Source organism: Aspergillus heteromorphus, assembly GCF_003184545.1.
Source record: "Aspergillus heteromorphus CBS 117.55 chromosome Unknown BO70scaffold_50, whole genome shotgun sequence".
NCBI classification, from domain to species: Eukaryota; Fungi; Ascomycota; class Eurotiomycetes; order Eurotiales; family Aspergillaceae; genus Aspergillus; species Aspergillus heteromorphus.
In genome coordinates, this window is record NW_020290455.1 from 77,974 (window position 1) to 100,367 (window position 22,394).

Sequence of the window (22,394 nt, forward strand, 5' to 3'; positions counted from 1 at the left end):
ATCTTAGTTTTATAAATAATATAATTAAATCTTACTTAATAATAAAGAAGTTTAGCTGTTTATAAATTTTTTATTTTATATTTTATAAAAATAATTTAAAAAATAAATATAGCTATATAATATTTAATTTTTATATTTTATAATCTAGCTCTGTTTTTATTTTTTTTAGTATTATAAATATATAACGTTTTTTTCTTTTTTATAAAAAATTATTTTCAAAATTTATAATTATATTTTTATTTATAATTCTTTAGATTATCTAGCTATATCTTAAGAAATTTATAAAAATATATTTAATTATTTTTTTAAAAGAGTTTTACAGCTTTATTTTTTTATAAATTATTAAATATATAATTTAAATAAATTATTATAATCTATATTTGTTAATTCTTATTTTAATTATTAATCTCTGCGGTAGATTTTTATTAAATAATAAATAATTTAAAAATAATATAATTATAAGTATTATAATATTTACTATTCTATAAAGAATATATATATATATTAATTTTTTTTAATTTTATAAATAGAATATTAGAACTACTCAGAGATTTATAAATTTTTTTATTATTTATAAAAATTCTAAGTCTTTGCTCTAGTTCTATGATTTATTAAAATATATTTAATTATTTATAAAAATTTTTAAAGAATAATAGAATTATATTTACTTTAATTATTTTTTTTATAATAATTTTATAATTAGTTTTCAGAGAATTAGAAGACTTCTTATAAATATAATATCTAATATTTTATATAAATATAATTTTAATAAATTATTTTATAGATTTTAAGTAATAAGATTATAAAAATATATATTAAAATAATATAAAAAAAGTATATTTATTATAAAATTAAGATAATATTTATATTATTTAAAATATTATTATTAAATCTTTTATCTAGCTTTTCTTATAGATAAATATATCTGTAAGAATTTTATAAGTTATATACTATACTAGTATAGTTACTTTACAAGGGACTATCTTTGCACTGTGGGCATTCCTCGCGATATAATATATCGCGAGGATTATAAGGATTACTATCCTTACACTGTCTATCTAAGAATAATAAATAATAAAAAATTATGTTTTAATTTTAATAAGATTATATTACTATTCTTATACTCTTTTTATAAATTATTTATCAGTCTAAAATAATATATTATAATATTTTATATTATTAGATATATTAATTTAGAATTATTTATAAAATAATCTTAGCAGTTATCTCTCTTATAACTATTAGAACTATTTTCTTAATTAGATAATTAATAATTATAAAATAATTAGTATATTTATTATTTTTAGATAGTCTGATAATAAAATCTATACTAATATTTTATTAAGAATATTTAAATATTAAAAAGACTTTAATAGTCTATATTTTAATTTATATTAGATATAGAATCTATAATAAATATTATAGTTTCATATAAATCTTTAAATATTCTGTATTATATTGAATTAAAAGTATTTATAATTAATAATTTTATAAATCTGCTCTTATTCTAGATATTTTATTAAATAAATATATATATTTTCTATATTAGTCTAATTTATAATAGTTTAAATTCTAATATTTATTTTGATTTTTTAAAGATCAGAATTCTCTGATTATTAATAATATATTTAATAATAAACGTCTTGAAGTTTAAATTAGAAGAGAGTTTTTATATATTCTAACTAATTATGATCTTAATTTTCTGATATATTTAATTTTTATTTTTAGCTTTTTTCTAATAATTAATAATATCTATAAAGATTAGTATTATTTTTAAGAATTTAATAAGACCAGTGTTTCTGTATTTCTCTGACTGAAATAATTAGAATATTTATAATATTATTTATTTATTTTAAATATCTAAATTTTTTTAATCTTATTAAGAAGATATATCTGCTTAATTATTTTTAATATTTTTATAGTAAATAAAAAAGAAGTTAAACTTATTAAAAAAAGATTTTATTTAATATATTATTTAAATAGCTTCTAGAGTGGCTAATGGCCAGGTCAGATCAGGTTAATTAGAATTTTTATATCTAATCACCAGATTATAATTATATTAAGAAAATTTTTATATCTGATTATAATATAACTAAAAATCAGATAATTAATTATCTTAATTATTTTTAATATTAAGATTTATTTATTATATCTTTTTAAGCTCTAGTATAATTAAGATATATCTAGATTAAATAATTATTAATCTAACTATTTTTATTATTATTTAAAAATATATAAAAAAACTTTTTTAAATTAAAAAAATATAATTAAAAAAGAAATTAATATCTTCTTTATTATTATTTATTAGAAATAATAAGAAAACCCTAGTTATATTAATAAAATTCAGTTTTTCATAAAATTATTATTTTTATAATAAAAAATATATATAAAAATATATAATTATTACTCTATTTTAGGTGTATATTTTAATTATATTATAAAATATTAGAAAAATTATATATTAATTATTAATTAAAATACTAAGAATAAATATATTATTTTTATTTTATTATTTTTTCTGAATCAGACTATTTTTAGATTTATAAATAAAATATAGCTTGAAGAGCTATTAATAAAATTAGAAAGAAATAGATAATTAAAAAGATTATAAATAGTCAGATTATTAAGATAAAGTAGATTAAATAAATTAAACAGATTAAATAAATTAAACAGATTAAATAAATAAAATAGATAAATAAAATAAATAGAATATACTAGATCTGTATTATAATATTATAACTCTTATAAAAGATTTTATAAAAATCTTTTATAAATCTTTTTTATAAAAATCTATTTTCTATTTTAGTTTATTATATTTTAAATAATTATATTTAAAAAAAGAAATTATTCTATAACTCTGGGCTTTAGATATAAATTTCTTTTTATTAGATTTACTAAAATAAATAAAATATAATAGATATATTAGCTGTATATTAAAATATAATAGATTATATTTATATAAAATTATATCTTAAAATAAAATAAACTATCTTTGCAGAATTTTCTGTTTTTATTTTTTTAAATTAAAAATTTAAAAACTTGTTCTATAAGCTATTATCTTTGCAAGAATTATAAGAAAAAATTATTATTAATTATATCTAAGTAAATAATTAGTCAGATATTAAATAAAAAGCTATTATAAATATTTATTTATTTTTAAAAAAAAATCATTTTTAATTATTATCTTTCTCTAGATCTTTATAATTTATAATAAATAGAATCTTTAGAATTAAGTTTTATATTTTATTATTTATAATTATTTATTACTTACTGTTCTGAATTATTAAGTATATTTAATTCAAATAAATAATTAATTTTATTATTTTATTTTTTTATTAAAAATCAAGTTCCTCTAATTAAATATAGATTAAAGAATATTTTATAAAACTATCTAAAAAGAGATATATACAATTATTATTAAAGTTTCTAGATATTAAATAAATATTAATTATAATAGATTACTAGATTAGTTCTAATTAGAAAGTATTTTTTATTTTAACTAGATTTAATCAGATTAATCAGATTAATCAGATTAATTAATTAAATAATTATATTTTAAATTTAATATTCTATATCTTTTCTTATTTTCTTTATACTAGATTCTATAAAAGTCTTTTTCAGAATATAATATATCTCTTAAGATAATTAATTAAGTAGATTAAGTAATAGACTATATCTAAAGAATATTATTATATTTATATTATAATTAAATATATATTATACTTTATATATTATTTATATAAAAAGAATATATATATTATAAATTAATCTATAATTATTAATCTATCTACTATATCTGATTTTTTTAATTAATAGATATAAATAATTATAATAATAGTTATATCTTAATCTAATCTTAATTATATAATTAAAAATCTTTTATATCTTAATCTGATTATCAGGTTATGGCCAGATTAAGATTAAGATATAATGATCAGGTTAAGCCACTCTAATAGCTTCTATAGAAAGCAGAAGTATTTTGGATTTTTAGAATTAATAATTATTTTAAATTCTTTAATTAAATATAATTTTATATTTCAGACTTTTATATATTAGATAATTATTTATAACTTTTTATAATAGATCTTATAATTACTCTTAGCTAAAGAGAATTATTTAAAAGAATATATATATAAATATAGATTTCTATTTTTATTATATAAAGAAAAATATTCTCTCAAATTATAATTAAATAGGTCTGTTTCTATTATTATTTTTTAATTAGAATTAAAGAAAGCAGATATTAATTTAATATAGAATAATATTTTTAAATAAATAAAATTATTTTAATATTCTTATATTTATTAAACCAGAATATTTTTTTATAAGTTAATAAAAGAACTTAAGTAGACTTAAGAAGTTTAGTATAAATTAATAATAAAAATTAATAAATTTATTTAATCTATATATTTCTTTAATAATAATCAAGATGTTCTATTCTTATATAGTATAAATCTTTTTAGAATTTATATTTATTTTTTATCTTGTTTTAATAATATATTTTAGATATTCAATCTTTTTTTATTTAAATTAATATTTACTAATATTCAGATATAGTTCAGCTTTTTAAAATTTAGTTAAAATTAATTAAATATAATTCTAATATTATTACTAAGTTTCTGATAAGAAGATAAGAATATTACTTAGATAGACTAAATAGAACTTATGTAAATATTTATGTATAATCTAGTTAATATATTTGTGAAAAATATTTAAAATATTTACTAAACTAAATAAAATAATAAGCTATTTATATAATTTATATATAAGACCGCAACCTAGGAGAGTTGTTGTCACTAAGCTAAAAGATTAATATTACTCACAGTTATCTGCAGATTTCTAAAATCTTATATATATATTTAGATATATCCAGAAGAAGATAAGCTTTATTTTTATAAGAATATATTCTATAGATATTATTTTTTATAATTATGCTTCTCTTACAGACTCTCTGATTTTAATATTCTAATTAATTATAGACTCTCTCTGATTCTAAACTAGACTCTCTAATTAATTATAAATATATTATTCAGAGATTACTATTTTACTTTATTATATTATATATAATAAAGTCCTGGATTAATCTTCTCAGACTAGTATAATTATATATAAATAAATTACTAAGAGAATTATATAATTAAAATAGTCTTATTAAAATTAGTTTTTAATTAAATAGTATAAACTTTGATTTATTAAAGCTTATTATAGAAATTAAATCTATAATTAATAATTATAAATAAATATATTAAATTATAATTAAAAAAGGATATTATTATCAAGTTAAAAAATTAATATTATTTATAATTATCTGTAGATCTCTAGAATTCTATATATATACTTAGATATACCCGGGAGAAGATAGGCTTTATTCTTATAAGAATATATCCTGCGGATATCATTCCTTATACTATATTATATATAAAAAACTATTACTGACTTCTGATTTTTTTTAATATAGATCTTATAAAATATAATAAAAATATCTAGCTTAATAAATTATTTATTTTTTTTTATCTAATTTAATATTTTTTAAATTAGAGAAAGAGAATGATAATTCTTTTTAATAATTATATTTAAGTCTTAATAACTAATACAGAATCAAAGTCTTGATTCAATGATTATTCTTAGATTTTTAAATAAAAAAACAAGTATCGCGGTTACAGAACTGTTAATATAAATAAATCTCTTATCTAATAATTTAGTAAGTTGTTTTTAAGATATAATAAACTCTTTTTTTAATATATTATAAAATAATTTTTGAAATAACTATAAGGTCTTACTATTCTTCTATTTTAATTCAATAATATAATTAATTTTTGAATTATAAAATAAAAAAAAACTTTAATATTCTTCGGCTTAAAGAATCTAAAAAATTATTAATAATATAAGAAAGAATATTTTTTAGATTAGATTTTAATTTTTTATATAGAATCTTCTTAATATTCAAAAATAATATAATAAATATTTTTATATTTATTTTTAGAATTTCTTTTCTAATCCAGATTTAAAATAAAATAGCTAAGATCTTAATCAGAAAGAGCTGTATTATTATTATTATTTTTAGTTTTAATTAAATTATTTAAAAATAAATATAATTCTGATTTAATTTAATTCTTCTATTATATCTTTTTAATTAAAATAAATCTAAAATAATATTATACTTAAGCAGATAATCTATTATATATATATAAATATTAGATTTAATATATATCTTAATATTTAGTTATATAGAGATAATATAATTAATCATTTTTTTATTCATTTTAATTATTAGAGTAAATAAAAATTAGTTTCAGATCTTACTTCTGTATAAATTTCTAATTAATAATTTTATAAATTAAATCTTTAATATTTATTATTATCTAAATATTAGCTATTTAATTTATAATAGTTTTCAGAAGTAAGAATCTGATATTTCTATATTATATTTTAAAAATCTTTTAATTTAGATTAATTATTCTACTTAAATATTTTTATTTATAATTTTATATAAAGACTACTTTTTTTCTAATAATCTTTATAATTATCTAAGATCTTCTTAGATTAATTCTTTTCTTAAATTATAAGTATAGTTTATATAATTAATTAAATAAAAAAATCTTAGTTATATTTCTCAATAAAATATTTTTATTTTTTATAACAGAGATATATATTTATTTGTTTTTTAAAAAAACTTTTATATAATTATTTATCTTATTAAAAAAGAATCTATTTATATATTTTTTATACTGAGCTAGTTCTTAATAATTTATAGTTATAATAATATACTCTTAGTTTATAATATTAAATAAATTTATTCTTAATATAGATTAATAATAATTCTATTTTTAGAAATTTTTTTATAATAATCTTTTTTATATTATAATTATATTATCACAGCTGATTATAATATCTTTTATAAATAAAACTTTTTTATAGACTAACAGTTATTTATTAAAGATATAATTAAGAATATTCTCTAGTATAGTAATCTTTAGATTATTATTTTAAATAATATTATTAATTTATATAAATATAATATTAAAATTCTCCAGAAATTCTTTAAAATCTTAACTATTTTAATAATATAAATATAGCTTATTTAATATTCTTCTTTTTATAGATTTTATTTAATTTAATCATAATATTAATATAAATAATCTTATTATCTAGACTCTAATATTAAAATAAGATTTCTTTCGTTATATTATTTTTTAAGTATATAAATATATAGACTACTTTAATAGTTTTATTAAGATATATATTTATGTTTATTATAAACTTAGAATATAAGTATATTTTAAAATTAGAAAAATCTTAAAACTTTTTGAATTTTAATTAAAACTCTTGACTTTTAGATAGAGAGATCTTAGTTATATAATTAAATAATTATTTATAAGAATTCTAAGAATATTTTCTATTAAGATAATAGATCTTTTTTTTATCTGAGTATTTACAATTTTCTATAATTTATTAATCTATTAATTAAATTATTTTTATCTATTATATTATTATATTTTATAATAATTCTATTATTTTATTATTTACTGTTCTGCTTTTTTAATTTATATATTAAATTAATAAAATATTATACTTATATTAAATCTTTTATTATTTTTTTATATATAATTAATTACTAGTTTATAATATTTTTTATAGGTAGCTAATATTTTAATTATAATATTTTAATTAATCTATTTTAATCTATATATAGTTAGTCACTAAATTATAGTATTTTCTTTATTAGTTATTTCTAATATTAAAAACAGAATTTATAAGCTATAAAAAATCAAGTCTATATATATAAAAAATAATTAATATTAAAAAAAGAATTCTTAAAGATCTTATAATTTATATATATATATAACTCAGCAGATATTAATCTGATAAGACAAACTAGCTGAGTCAGATAGCTCTGGGATATATCCTATAACATAAATTTTTATATTAATCTATTCTACTCTGGCTGTTAACCACTATAATTAAAATTTATAAATATATTAATAATAAATAAGTTACAATAATAATTCACAAGGACAGAGACTAGTAAGTTAATTATTTAATTTTATAAGAAGTAGATTTTATAATTAGTCTAGATATAATTATTATATTTTTTATTATAAATATCTTTAAATCTAAAGAATTATAATATATATTATATATTTAATTAGCAGAAGAAAGCTAATTAGCTTTAATTATAAACAAAATCTTATAAAACTAGGCCTGGATTTTTAGCTAATAAAAATTATTAAATTTTATAAAAAAATAGATTATAATATTACTTATATAACTTGATATTTTTTATAATTTAACAGATATTATATTTCTATCCAGAAAAAATAATTTAATAAGATTATTAAAATAGATTGAAAAATATTAATAAATTAGTTTACTATAAGTAGATTTATAAATTAAGTCTAAATTTAATTCATATTTAATTTATAATCTTAATATCTTATAGAACAGATTAACTTTCTATAAGTCTAGATATATTCTCTAAAAAAGAGAATAATCTATAAATTAATATATTATAAGTAATAGAAATAATAAAAATATTATTTAAAATAATATTTTCTTTATAATAATAAATTAGAAAATATTTATAAAAATAATGATAACAGAAGATCAGATAATCTTAAAAGTACTGATTAGTATAATAATAAAACTAATAGTAATAGTAATAGCAGTAGCAGTAATAATAATAATAATAATAATAATAGCAGTGATAATAATATAATAAAATAACAATATTTATTCTTAATAAATTATAAAATTTAATAAGAGGTTCTTAAATATTATTTATAACAGATATCTGAGAAATTAAGATTAAAGAGAATAAAAGAAATAATAAATTAATTATAAATACAGTAATCTCTTTAGAAGAAGAAAGAGAGATAATTAAAGAATAAAATAAGATTAATTAATATAATATTAAGATAATTAGTTCTAAAGATTTAAATAGATTAAATATTTCAAAATTATAAGAAGCTAAAAATCTAAAGAATTAGAAAGTTTTATAAAAACTTTAAAATAAAATATTTACTACTGAGTCACTGACTAAGAAGAAAGTTTATTAAAAAAGCTTTATAAAAAGATATTATAATAAATAGTTTAAAAAAGACTTTCCTAAGCTTATTTTAAAAAGGAATTCTATTACAAATAATTTATAATAAGACTTTAATAAAAAGAAATCTATAAAAGAATTCTAAAAAAAGATCTGTAAAAAGATTTTAAAGTAAGATTTATAAAAAGGTTTTAAAGAAAAAAGATTTATTATAAAATAATATTCTTTAAAAAGAGACTTTTTTTAGAATTCTTTAAATAAAGAATTATATTCTTAACTAAAATAATTTTTTAATTTATCTTATCTAAATTACTTCTCTTAATTATAAATAAAAAATAATTTAAATAATAAGAATTTTATTTTAGAATATTTATATAATAAATATTATAATTAATCTTAAGAAATTAATTATAATATTTTATATAAATTAGCTTTCTTTTAATTATCTGATTAGCTAATATTAATAATAATAAAAAAATCTTATTAAATTCTTTAAAATATTTCTTTAAAGTCTTTTTTTAATTTTAATATTATAATTTATATAATAGTCTTTTTTATATCTAAATTTTTAAATAGTTAATTTATTAATTATAATAAATTATTTTATTATATAATTTTATTTATTTCTTATTTAAATATAATTCAGAAAAATATAAATTATTTAGTTTTTTTATAAAAATAATTATAAATATAATAGACTTCTTCTATTTTATTTATAAAATACTTTTTATTAATAAGAAAACTTATATAAAGTCTTTTATAAAAAAAAGAATATATCTTTAAATCTTTTTTTAAAAAAATTCAGAATTTAGAAAGCAAGTCTGAAATTATATAATTAAATATTAAATATTAAATAAAAAATAATATTATTAATATAAATAATAATATAAGATATTATTATAAGTTTTCTAGTCAGATCTATAGCTAAGCTTTTATTATTTAATATTTTTATTATTATTAATTGAAGTATATTTATTAATTATTTAAATTTATTTATAAAATATATACTGCTTGTACAAGTTCTTAGATAATATCTTAATTATTATAAATTATTAAATTAAAAGGATTTATTATTTTTATATACTAAATAATTATTAGGTCTTAAGAGATTATTAATTCCTAATATTAGGAAAATAAGTAAATCAAGCTAATCTAATAATTAATTATTAATATAGAAAACATTAGAAAAGAAAAAAAATAAAAAAAAAAATATTTAAATTATATTTTTTTATCTTTTTTTATACAGTACTATCTCTTACTTTATTTAATTATTTATTTAATTATAGTATATCAAACAAAACATTCACACAGGTATTATCAAGCCTTTGGGATTTTAGAGGGTTTGTACAAGAACCCCATAACAGAATAGAGTGGCTAACAGCCAGGTCAGATTAGGTTAATTAGAATTTTTATATCTAATCACCAGATTATAATCAGATTAAAAAAATCTTTATATTTAACTATAGTATAACTAAAAATTAGATAATTAATTATTTTAATTATTCTTAATATTAAGATTTATTTATTATATTTTTTTAAGCTCTAGTATAATTAAGATATATCTAGATTAAATAATTATTAATCTAACTATTTTTATTATTATCTAAAAATATATAAAAAAAAGCTTTTTAAATTAAAAAAATATAATTAAAAAAAATTAATATCTTCTTTATTATTATTTATTAGAAATAATAAAAAAATTCTAGTTATATTAATAAAATTTAGTTTTTTATAAAATTATTATTCTTATAATAAAAAATATATATAAAAATATATAATTATTACTTTATTTTAATTATATATTTTAATTATATTATATAAAATACTAGAAATATTATATATTAATTATTAATTAAAATATTAAGAATAAATATACTATTTTTATTTTACTATTTTTTTTAAATTAAATTATTATTAGATTTATAGATAAAATATAGTTTAAAGAGCTATTAATAAATTCAGGAATAGATAGATAGTTAAGAAGATTATAAACAATTAGATTATTAAAATAAAATAGATTAAATAAATTAAATAGATTAAATAAATTAAATAGATTAAATAGATTAAATAGATAGAATAAATAAATAAAATATATAAAATATACTAGATCTATATTATAATATTATAATTTTTATAAAGAATTTTATAAAAATCTTTTATAAATTCTTTTTATAAATATTTATTTTTTATTCTAGTCTATTATATCTTAAGTAGTTTTATTTAAAAAAAAGATTATTTTATAATTTTAGACTTTAGATATAAATTTCTATTTATTAAATTTATTAAAATAAATAAAATACAGCAGATATCTCAGCTATATATTAAAATATAATAAATTATATTTATATAAAGTTATATATCTTAAAATATAATAAATTATATTTATATAAAGTTATATATCTTAAAATAAAATAAATTATTTTTATAGATTTTTCTGCTTTTATTTTTTTATATTTATTATTTATAAAAAAGGTTTAGAATTATAAGTTCATTATAATTATCTAATCTATTTTTAAAAAATATTATTAAATCTTTTTTTTCTATTTTTTAGATTTTTATAAATTATAATAATATTTAAACTAAGATAAGCTTCTTAAGTCAGATTTTTTTTTCTAAATCTTAAGATTATATATATTATAAAAAATTAAAAAATTATTTTATATTTAGCTCTTTAAGAAAAGCTCTCTATTTTTTAGAATTAATAATAAAAGATAATCTTTTTTAAAGATTATATATAAATTAAAAAACTTTTATTTTATTTTAATCAGAAAAGATTATTAATAATATAAGATAATTTTTAAAAAGATATATTATTTTTTAATAAAATCTTTTATATTTATTATATTATATTTTTTATATTTTATAATATCTAAGAATTAAAAACTCAGAAACTAGTTCTATAAGTTATTATTTTTATAAAAATTATAAGAAGAAATTATTATTAATTATATCTAAGTAAATAATTAGTTAGATATTAAATAAAAATTATTATAAATCTTTTTTTATTTTTTTAAAATAAATCTTTTTTAATTATTATTTTTCTCTAGATTTTTATAATTTATAATAAATAAAATTTTTAAAATTAAGTTCTATATTTTATAATTATCTGTTATCTATTATTCTAAATTATTAAATATATTTAATTTAAATAGATAATTAATCTTACTATTTTATTTTTTTATTAAAAATTAAGTTCTTCTAATTAAATATAGATTAAAAAATATTTTATAAAACTATTTAAAAAGATATATATACAGCTGCTATTAAAATTGCTAAATATTAAATAAATATTAATTATAATAGACTGCTGAATCAGCCCTAATTAAAAAATATTTCTTAATAAAAGATATAAATTATTATAAAATTTTGCTAGACTTCTGATTAATATCTAAATTTTAAATTAATAAAAATATAGCTATAAATATAATTATTCTATCAGTCTTATATAAATATAATCTTATCTATTAATTATTAAATATAATAACTAATAATATTAATAATAATAATATAATATTTAGTATAATCTTAGCTGAACTCTGAACATAATTTAGTTAAAATATTTAATTTTATAATATTCTAATTAATTTTAATTTTTTAAAAATTATTTAAAGCCAGTATTATATTCTCTGTCTTATTTATATAATTTAGTTTATAATTAATATTTTTTTATAAAAACTTTAGATTAAGATCTTAAATAATATTATTAAATATATATAAAAAAATAATAATAAAAATCTTAAAGTATTTTCTAATATTTTAAGAATTCTTAAGATATATTCTAGAAATTATCTATAAAAATTAATATAAAATCTTTTTTTATAAAATCTTCTAAAAATCTTTTATCAGCTAGTTTATTATATTAATTCTTAATTATAAATTTAAAAAATTATATAATTTATAAATATAAGTTTTTAATATTATAAGAAATTCTTATTTATTTAATAATTTAAATCTAATTTAATTTATTATCTTCTTTTTAACTATAAAACTTACTAGAACTTAATTTGTTTTATAATTTATTAAATATTTAATTTTTATTAAGTAATTAAAAATTTTATTTAATATTATAAATATAATAATATTAATTATCTTTATTTTATTATAATTAAATAAAAATAGATAAAATATCTTCTTAAATTTTTATATCTTTTTTTTATTTTCTATTTTTCTAAGAATAATAAATCTACTGTTTATAAGATTTATAATATTTATAATAATTTTTTTAATTATCTGAATTATTTAATTAATAGATTAAAAAAATAGATATTTTAAAAAAAAAGATTTTTAAAAGCTTATATAATATATATTAAAAATGTTAAAAATATTATTATTATATTTATCAGATAAAAGACTATATTTATATAATTATAATTATTTTAAATCTAATATCAAAGCTTAAGAAGTTTAAAAAAATATATAACTAAATAATAATATTAACTAATATTATAAATATTAAATTATTTTTAAAAAAATATTCTCTTTTTATTTTAATTAAAATCTAGTAATTAATATATTATTAATAATTTTTAAATTATTATCAGATCTAAATAAGATTTTTTATAATATTTTATAATATTAGAAATTCTTATCTATAATTAAGATATATAAAAAATTTAAGATATATCTAGATATTAAAAATATATAGCTTCTTAAAATATTTTTAATTAAATTAATATAATTTTAAATATTATAAAATATATTAATATTCTTATTTACTAAAAGTCCTGCTGTAATTAGTTTTTTATTTTTTATTAAATAAATAAAGATTTTCTTTTAATTATAATAAATAATATTAATATTAAATATTTTTTTAATAATTTTTAAAATATTTATTATTATTATTAGAGCTGTCTTTATTTTAATATAATTAAAATAGTTATATTTTAAATATATATTAATTATTTTATTATAAATAAAAAATATTAGAATATATTTAATAATCTTAATCTAGATTTAATTATCTTTATACTTAAAAAATAAAAAAAAATAAAATAATTACTACTTTTTATATTAATAAGAATAAAAATATAAATAATCTTAAAAAAAATTCAGAGAATAGATTATTATTAAAATTAAAAAAATTAGTCTTATTTAAGTCTTTAATTATTATATATATTTAAATAAAGATAAAGATCTAATCTTTATAATTTTTATATTATTATAATTATTATTCTAAATAATATAAAAAATAAATATTTTATATATTTTTTTATTTTTTTTATACTAGATTTTGAAAAAGTCTTTTTTAGAATATAATATATTTTTTAAGATAATTAATTAAGTAGATTAAATAATAGATTATATTTAAAAAATATTATTATATTTATACTATAATTAAATATATATTATATTTTATATATTATTTATATAAAAAAAATATATATATTATAAATTAATCTATAATTATTAATTTATTTATTATATTTAATCTTTTTAATTAGTAGATATAAATAGTTATAATAATAGTTATATCTTAATCTAATCTTAATTATATAATTAAAAATGTTTTATATCTTAATCTAATTATTAGATTATAGCCAGATTAAGATTAAGATATAACAGTCAGGTTAAGCCACTCTATAACAGAATCTGATTAAGCAAGTGAATAGACTTATTAAATAAGTTCTAGATTAGCTTGACTCAGCTTAATTAATCTGTCAAGTCTAAAAATAGATTCTTTAGTATCATCTATCATCTATCTAATTAAAAATAATTTATTAATAAAATAAAAAATACCTGCTTTTAGCTTTAAATCTATTCTTAATTCTTATTGAAAAAATTAATATAATAAAAGTATATATAAAATTATAAAGTTAAGAGATTTTTAAATTCTTTTTTAATTTATAAATATATAAAGATATAATTTATAATTATATTAGTTTTTTAATTTCTTTCTATTTTTTTAGAGACTTTTTTATATATATTTTAAAAGTTAGAAAAAGTAAGATATATATATATATATACTATATATAATTTTCTCTTATTTTAATATCTTTAATAAAATATATTTAAAAAAAATTAGAAAAAAGTAAAGAAGAATTAAAAAATCTTTTAAATTTATAATTTTATTTAAATTTATATTATATTAATCTTTTTAATAAGAATAGATATATTATAAAAATTATTTAAGAAAATAAATTAAATATATTTAAATAATTAGTAAAAAATTTAATAATTTATTAAATAAATTAAAAGTTTATTTAAGTTCTTGTCTGCGAGCCTGATCAGGCCCTGACAAGTTCTGGAGTCTGGACTCGGCCAAGCCGGCTTGTTGATCTCTCCCAACCCGCTCGGGCTCGGTATTTTGACAAGCCTAATTATTCTTGCTATTTTTTAAGCCAGCTGAATAAAAAGAATAGAAAAAATAGAGATAGAAAGAGAAAAAACTAGTATTAAGAATTAATAAACTTATAATTAATAAATCTTTACTAATTTAGAAAGTAATAATTATTATTATTATCTTCCAAGCCAGTAGAATAAAGAGAATAAAAAGAATAAAAATAAAAAAAAGAATTAAATATTTCTATCTTTTTCAAGCTTTATCTTATTATTAAAAATAAGATAATCCTAAATTAATCAAGCAAAAAAATAAAAAAAATCTTTTTAAAAAATTAAATATTTTAATTTATATTTCTAGACTTTATTTTAATATTTAAGATTAAGATTAATATAAGCTGAAGATAAGATTAGATCTAATTAAAGATAATATTAAGCTTAAATTAATAATAAGATTATTATAAAATAAATTATAAGATTAAAATAAATAAATAAACAAAGAATATTAATCAGACTTTAAAAAAAAATAATACTGTAAAATATATTTTAAAATTATTTAATTTAAGTAGTCTATTTTATTAGATTAACTTTTGCCAAGTTATATATATATATAAAATTATCAGATTTCTGAGAATCTTCTTTTAAATATTAGTTATTTCTTCTTATATATACAGGCTCAGTTCTCTATAGCTTATAGATTCTGCCCCTAACAGCATACTATAATTTCCAAGGATTTTAAGAAAAAAAAAAACTATTTTTCAGAAGTTTATTATAATAGTTTTAAGGTAGTGCGGGAGATAGCCAGTGGTTCAAAAGCCCGCAGGGGACTCTATTTAGTAGGCGGTAGCTTGGAATTGTGGGGCAAGAAGCTGACATGGAGAGACCTGTACTTGCATGTGATGTCGCCAAACTTTCTTCACGTACTACTGTGTAGAGGTGCATCACAATACTTTCAGGATTTATGTACAAGTACAGAGTACCATGACACAACTTTTGTTTCTGATGCAATGTTCTTCAGCCCAAAATACTGTCACATCCCGTTTTTTCATTTTCCAAAGACAATATTCCTCAAAACGATGGCAAGCTCGCCAGCTCAAGGACCATTTCACAAGGGAAGCAGCAGTGCAAGGCTTAAAAAGTCGTGCAGCTTTCAAGCTCCTTCAAGTATCTGATACTGCTAGCACCTCCTCCTCTCAAGTTAATTCTGATGAAATGCCATGAACAGATAGATGAAAAGTATCGCATATTCAAGAGCGGGCAAACTGTTGTTGACCTTGTATGACAGCCGCAACCTTTGATATCCCATAGCCATATTTGTTAACAGTACAATCACACCTTATAGGGATATGCCCCTGGATCCTGGTCTCAAGTACGTCAAGTATTAAGTAAATATTATATCCCAACTGACTCTATGCTACTAGGTAGCAGTAGCTCGAACGCAACCCCATGGCCGGGTTTTGGGCGTCGACATCATCCCAGCGCAGCCTCCCAAAGGGGTATCAACAATTCAAGGGAATTTTCTGGACCCTCATGTCCAGTCTTATGTGCGTGAATTTGTGCGTGACAGCAATAGAGGCCGGCCGCGTCCACCAGAATCAACGTCTAATATCGAACACAATTCGAGGATGCTTGAGTCTGTGAACGCCAGCTCAGAAAATGCAATAGTAGATGTGGTTCTAAGTGATATGTCTGCTCCCTGGGATCAAACCACTGGATTTGGGAAGAGAAGTCTAAGTGATCCCTATAACAGGATGGTGAACACCAGCGGCATTAGTTTCAGAGATCATGCAGGTAGTATGGTATGTCAACCAGATCAGCCGGGAAACTATTGCGCTGAACCATATTACCAGGATCTTTGCCGCGCAGCATTGAGCTTCAGTCAAGAAGTTCTCCGGACCGGTGGCCATTTCGTCTGCAAATTCTACCAAGGCGCTGAAGATAAGGTCTTGGAGGGACTTCTCAAAGACCTATTCTACAAGGTCTATCGTCTGAAACCGGAATCCTCACGCAATGTAAGCAAACTGTTAACCTTGTGGTGTATTGCGAATATGCTTTGGCGTAGGCTAAAATAACACCAACACTACTGATCATTGAGCAGGAATCTAAAGAATCATATTTTATTGGTTTCGGTCGGAAATAAGAGGGCTGCAAAGTCAACATCAAATTATCATATTATGCTCCGAAATTAGACCGTTCAGTCGCATTTACTGGCCGCATTGAAGGTTCAATCAACCGCACGCACTCCTTGCCCAATTGTCAATAGGGATGGGATTTAATTTATCTCCTCCCCTGAATTCGAATCATCGTCCCATTGGATGTCTGCAACCGACGCTTCTGCTGTCGCTTGCACCTTGTAAAGCGTCAGCTTCCTGCGTTCGAAACTTGTTTCCATGATGAGGGATAGAAAGATGATAGACAGACCTCCTTCAGACCGCTCAGTTCTTCTACATACCCTGGCTCATTTAAAGCTTTTAAGACAAAATCCCAACCGCCTCGTTTGTAGCCATAAATAACATTGTCTGAACAAGCGCTACAACACTTGTAGCTCCTACCTACAACTGGAACATTTTCGAATGTCGAAAGGAATCCTCTGATCTGATGTGGCACAAGTCCAAGAGGGTGAGTTCCTGTGTCATCATTTCGCGAGATCGGAGCAGGAGCTGCAGCACCCAGAGGATGTTGGAGAAGGGAAACAAGCAGCTCCACTAGTAGAGCTGAAGCGATTGCAGCCACCCCAGGACGAGTCACGGTACACTGTTGATCAAGCGTCTGGTCCCTGATAGACTGCCGCAAGATTAGTTGAGTGTTATACGGCCCCCGAGTCATTACTCACATTCATTGGCGCAACCACATCGTTGCAGAAATAGCAGCCAAGTTCTGACAAAGAATCCACGTCTGTCTTGACACCATGTCGCATGACTACAAAAGAGTCGAATCCAAGTGCTGCATTCATGACTATCTTGCCGGCTGCTTTCCCCATGACTGTTGGCAGCCAGCGTGATTCTCGCGTGTCCATTAGAAGAAATATGACATCGTGCTCATCTATTAGTCTCTGAAGTAGCTGGAAGTCTTCTTTACCTTTTTCAATATCGATGACTGGGTGTCCGACCATTGGTACAGACAAAGCATGGCCAGTGGATTCCACACCGGGATAAATATCTGATAAAGCCTGAGAGGCGCGGTATGCCTTCTTGGCCCCTCCGTCCAGGCAATCTGTGAATTTGTAGAGTGGCTGCCGCACGGGATTGGAAAATGATACAGAGCCATTATCAACAAAAGTGATTCGATAAACCCCCCAGCCCTGTAAAATAGTAAGACATGTATACCTGGTTAAGGGTACGCCAGACTTCTATACCATTAGATTTCTCGCAACGTAGCTTCCCAGTGTCCCTGCCCCAAGGAGAAGACACCTTGTATGCTTAATTTTCTCGAGGTCTAGATTGGGACTAATCCGCCATTTCATGAGTTTGAGGTTGAGATCAACCGACTGGTCAGCTAGCCTAAAGACCGTATTAGCGATTATCGTAAGAAACCTTCGACAATTGATACAATGATGATGTGCCTACTTGCCTCTTAGGATCAAGGTATTCGGTGAGATTGACAACCCGACTGCTCAATTTACCACCGGGGCCGCGCTCCCATCCAGTCACCTTCGGCACGTCGTTATATAGATGTTCGGGACTCAAAGTACTTGGTGCTGGGAGATCCTGCCACTCTAATGTCAACACCAGACTTCGATATTGACCCCGGCTATATTGTGCATCACGGTATCTTAACACTTTGATCTTGTTGAGGCCCCATCGTCTTTTGGCAAGCACGAGAAGATTTCTGAGCATCCAGCCGGGTGCATCATCGTAGTTTGAAGGGTCTGCAAAGCAGACGAAACGGTCTTCAAAGCTTGCCCCCTCAAAGAACCCACTTTCATAGGCGGAGAGGGGAGCAATCCTCCAGCATGGGCAATCGTAGATCAACGATTTTGTCCCTATCTCGGTCATTCCTGATCTGTTTTCGAGTGTACTTTCAGAGACCCTCCTGGCCAAAAAAAACCCTCGCTGGCAGTCATCTACAACAGAGCTCCACGTCTGAACTGCCACCACGAGCGTGGAAAACTCAGCATCGGATAAACAGGCAGTATGTCTGGTCCCTATTTCAAAGCGACCGGAAATGACGCTGCTCTCAGTCTCTTTAAGATGGGTCCACGAAGGACTCGAATGCAGAGCAGGAAATGCAAACCAATAGTGAAACTTGTACTTTTTAAGATCCGCGTACGATAATATGATGAAGAAAGAAAGTAGAGATGGGCATGCGTAGATGCTGCCATCGCATATTGCATCCCATAACTGACATTTTCGTTTGTCAATGTTATACCAATGATGCTGTATGCGCGGTACTCACCATTTTAGCGGACTGTTGAAGTATATGAGCTTTATCAATATTGGTGTACTCTTCCATTGTATTGACATTCTTGATCGTGCCTTCAGCTCGGTAATATCCAGTTGGTGTCCTGACCAATGAGCAGCTGGTTAGAACTTTGTCATTTGTATATAAACGGTGACGAAATATTCTAGATTGAACTCACTCGGTGCTTGTGAGGGCGTTACCATGAATTTGCATTCGACAAGAGGCATGGGGGGGGTCTACAGGACGAATCTCATAGAGACCAATTACTGTGCGAGCAGCATCGTCAAGTTTGTCATGGTTGATCTTCAGGGTTGCCAAAGCAGTATAGAATGGTAATTCTATATCCGATGCGAATGGAGTATATCTCATGATTAGGCTTGTCTTCTTTCAGGGAAAATGATAAGCTTGGTTCCGTCCTTTGATGTGAGGCAGTACCAAGTAGGACCATAGTCCACACTTAAAGAGTTTCGATCTAGTGATAACTGATTATTCTTCTGGGTTGGTAGCGATGAAAATGAGTAAGGCTAGGAAAAATAGCAAGGACAGACTTTTTTGATAGTCACTCTACAGCCAAGCCCATAATATTGGATGAAGTATAGTGGTTTGTTGTTAACTGTATCTTGAGCGGGGCAGCAAGCGCTCGGTCCTAAGATTGTTCGGGGGCCACGGAGTATTACTCCGTGTCTAGTGCATGTAGCCCCCCTCCTTTGACCCAACACCATTTCACCTCCTTGCAACCAAGGTGAGTACCTATTTTCACCATTCTGCCAGTAGAACATGGGAATACACCAGGGTGAATTATTACTAGAGGCCGACCCAAGAGTGCAACTTGCCGGGCTATCATGGCATGTATTCCGCATTTACTAAGTCCTTAATGTATGTTTATGTTAGTTAAATTATGAAAATAAAACTCCAGTGTAAACCCATCTCCCACCTGCACGGCTTTAAGAAAGTCAACCCGTCATGTACAGCTCGGATCTCCACTCGATGTCCTCTTTTTACCAGCGCTAGGCCAAGCAACTAGGCATCTGATACTGTCACTGAACGGGCACAATTCCCAAGAATCTTTCTCATCCCTGGTCGCATCGAGACACCGGCCGAGTATGGCAACATATGGCCATATCTAGAACGGTGGAAGAAAGAAGGGATACCCGCCGTTCTTTACCTTGAAAACATTTAGAAGGAAGCTGTACATGCCAAGAAGCACAGAACCCCAGATGACCACAGCTACTTGTTGCGCCTTCGTGTCAGCAATACGGGGAACCTTCATTGCCAATGCAATAGTCGCAAAGGAAAGGACAGCATCTGCAAGAAAAGGACCTTATATCAGCACCAGGAAAAATATTGGTGACATAACAGGACAATAGATAAACTTACAGATAGCAGCGATAATCTGTGTTTCCATACCAAACTGGTTTGAAAACCCCCCTGCAAAATAGCTGATACCTCCCTTACCATCCCCTGCAACATATGGGACTTTGCGGATATGGTTGAACATATGACCGCTTGTAAATAAAAGTATGGCTATCAGGCTGAAAGCAGCCCACAAGTTCCGGTTTCGTACAATTGGTAGAATATAAGGCGATAAAATAGTGAAAAGGGTTATTGCAGCCATCAATATCGTAACAACCGAGACAATCCGCATGTAGTTAATCGGGCGAACAAGAGGCGGTTTCGGCCCCTCTGGGAGATGACGGTTAATCCATGTATATAGCTGGTCGGCGGAGATGGGACTGCAGGTAGGTCAGTCAGTATCAATTGAACAATTGGTGACTCTTTCAGTTAGTTACCCGCTGAAGTCAAATCGCAAAGGAGCGTCGTCAACCTTTGCAAAGGGACCAATAGTCGGAGGGAAGACAAGGAGGACAGGTGCAGTTTGAAGCATTAGCTTTTGAAACGCATAACAAATTAGTTTGTAATATCAATCCATTCATGCGTATACAAGCTACATACCTTCTGGAAGGTCCCTTTCCCATTGCTGAAATCAAGTGTAGCGAAAAGCATCCTTAGTCCATTAGGCTTTGAGCCTTTGTTCCAACTCCGCGCTATGAGCTCCCATTCTGGCTGAAATTCGCGACAGAGAATACACCCATAGCGAGCCTCCGCGGCAGTCAAAAGAACTGCGATGTGATATTCGCGAGGTTTTGCTGTTATATCTTCGTATGATGAGTCATCAAGTTCGATTGGAGCGACGCGAGAGAGTGAATGGTATCGTTCAAATTTTTCCGTATCGGGGACACTGCAGAAAGCAATTGGGATTATGCAGATAAATGACACAAAGAGACTGAGAAGCTTCATTTTGGCATGGCAGTTTGGATAATATAACTGTCGGCACAGGGTGTAGGAAGATGACGGATCTGCAACCCTTGATAATAATTGGCCATGTACTATGTGGATGGTCAAGATATATATAAGTAGTCCGGAGCAGTTAACAATTGCTATCCGGCCATTTACTTGATAGGTGTCCACAACTCTGGCTGGATCATAAGGCGGGCCGGTGTGTAAAGTACTACTATCGCTAGTACTACTAGTACTGCCGGGGCGGTAAGCGGGAAGAACTGCCGTAACGCGTGGTTGCCTGTTGTTTATGACCAGATGTATAGTTCTTTACAGAAAGTTTGTATAATCCCGGTTGCCGGGCCTATTCGGGTGTTCAACTTATTATACTAATATA

The 22,394-nt window shown here is 22.0% G+C and overlaps 3 protein-coding genes across 3 annotated transcripts; 1 reads left to right on the forward strand and 2 right to left on the reverse strand.

The window, feature by feature from the left end:
• Nucleotides 1-16,236: 16,236 nt before the first annotated feature.
• On the forward strand, nt 16,237-17,459 carry BO70DRAFT_346317 (RlmE family RNA methyltransferase; the record flags this gene model as incomplete). Its single annotated transcript, XM_025541541.1, has 6 exons — nt 16,237-16,483; nt 16,545-16,595; nt 16,662-16,688; nt 16,741-17,118; nt 17,170-17,331; nt 17,418-17,459. The coding sequence occupies exons 1-6, from the start codon at nt 16,301-16,303 to the stop codon at nt 17,457-17,459; spliced, it is 843 nt and encodes a 280-aa protein (XP_025394574.1). The 5' UTR covers nt 16,237-16,300.
• On the reverse strand, nt 17,424-20,346 carry BO70DRAFT_390808 (putative autophagy ubiquitin-activating enzyme ApgG). The gene is made up of 7 exons (XM_025546190.1): nt 19,899-20,346; nt 19,715-19,823; nt 18,890-19,659; nt 18,675-18,819; nt 18,153-18,620; nt 17,741-18,103; nt 17,424-17,669 (listed from the first exon to the last, which is right to left on the reverse strand). Exons 1-7 carry the CDS (start codon nt 20,087-20,089, stop codon nt 17,592-17,594), a joined length of 2,124 nt encoding a protein of 707 aa, XP_025394575.1. The 5' UTR covers nt 20,090-20,346; the 3' UTR covers nt 17,424-17,591.
• Nucleotides 20,347-20,843: 497 nt separating this feature from the next.
• On the reverse strand, nt 20,844-22,018 carry BO70DRAFT_302166 (OST3/OST6 family protein; the record flags this gene model as incomplete). The annotated part of the gene is made up of 4 exons (XM_025539736.1): nt 20,844-21,025; nt 21,098-21,453; nt 21,511-21,608; nt 21,674-22,018. 4 exons carry the CDS (start codon nt 22,016-22,018, stop codon nt 20,844-20,846), a joined length of 981 nt encoding a protein of 326 aa, XP_025394576.1.
• Between the last annotated feature and the right edge of the window lie 376 nt (nt 22,019-22,394).

Coding starts and splice junctions, on each gene's coding strand:
- BO70DRAFT_390808 (XM_025546190.1), bottom strand. CDS start 20,089: ATGAGATATACTCCATTCGCATCGGATATAGAATTACCATTCTATACT. Junction 19,660..19,714: donor TTCAACAGTCCGCTAAAATG/GTGAGTACCGCG, acceptor CGAAAATGTCAG/TTATGGGATGCAATATGCGA. Junction 18,621..18,674: donor ACGTTGCGAGAAATCTAATG/GTATAGAAGTCT, acceptor ACTATTTTACAG/GGCTGGGGGGTTTATCGAAT.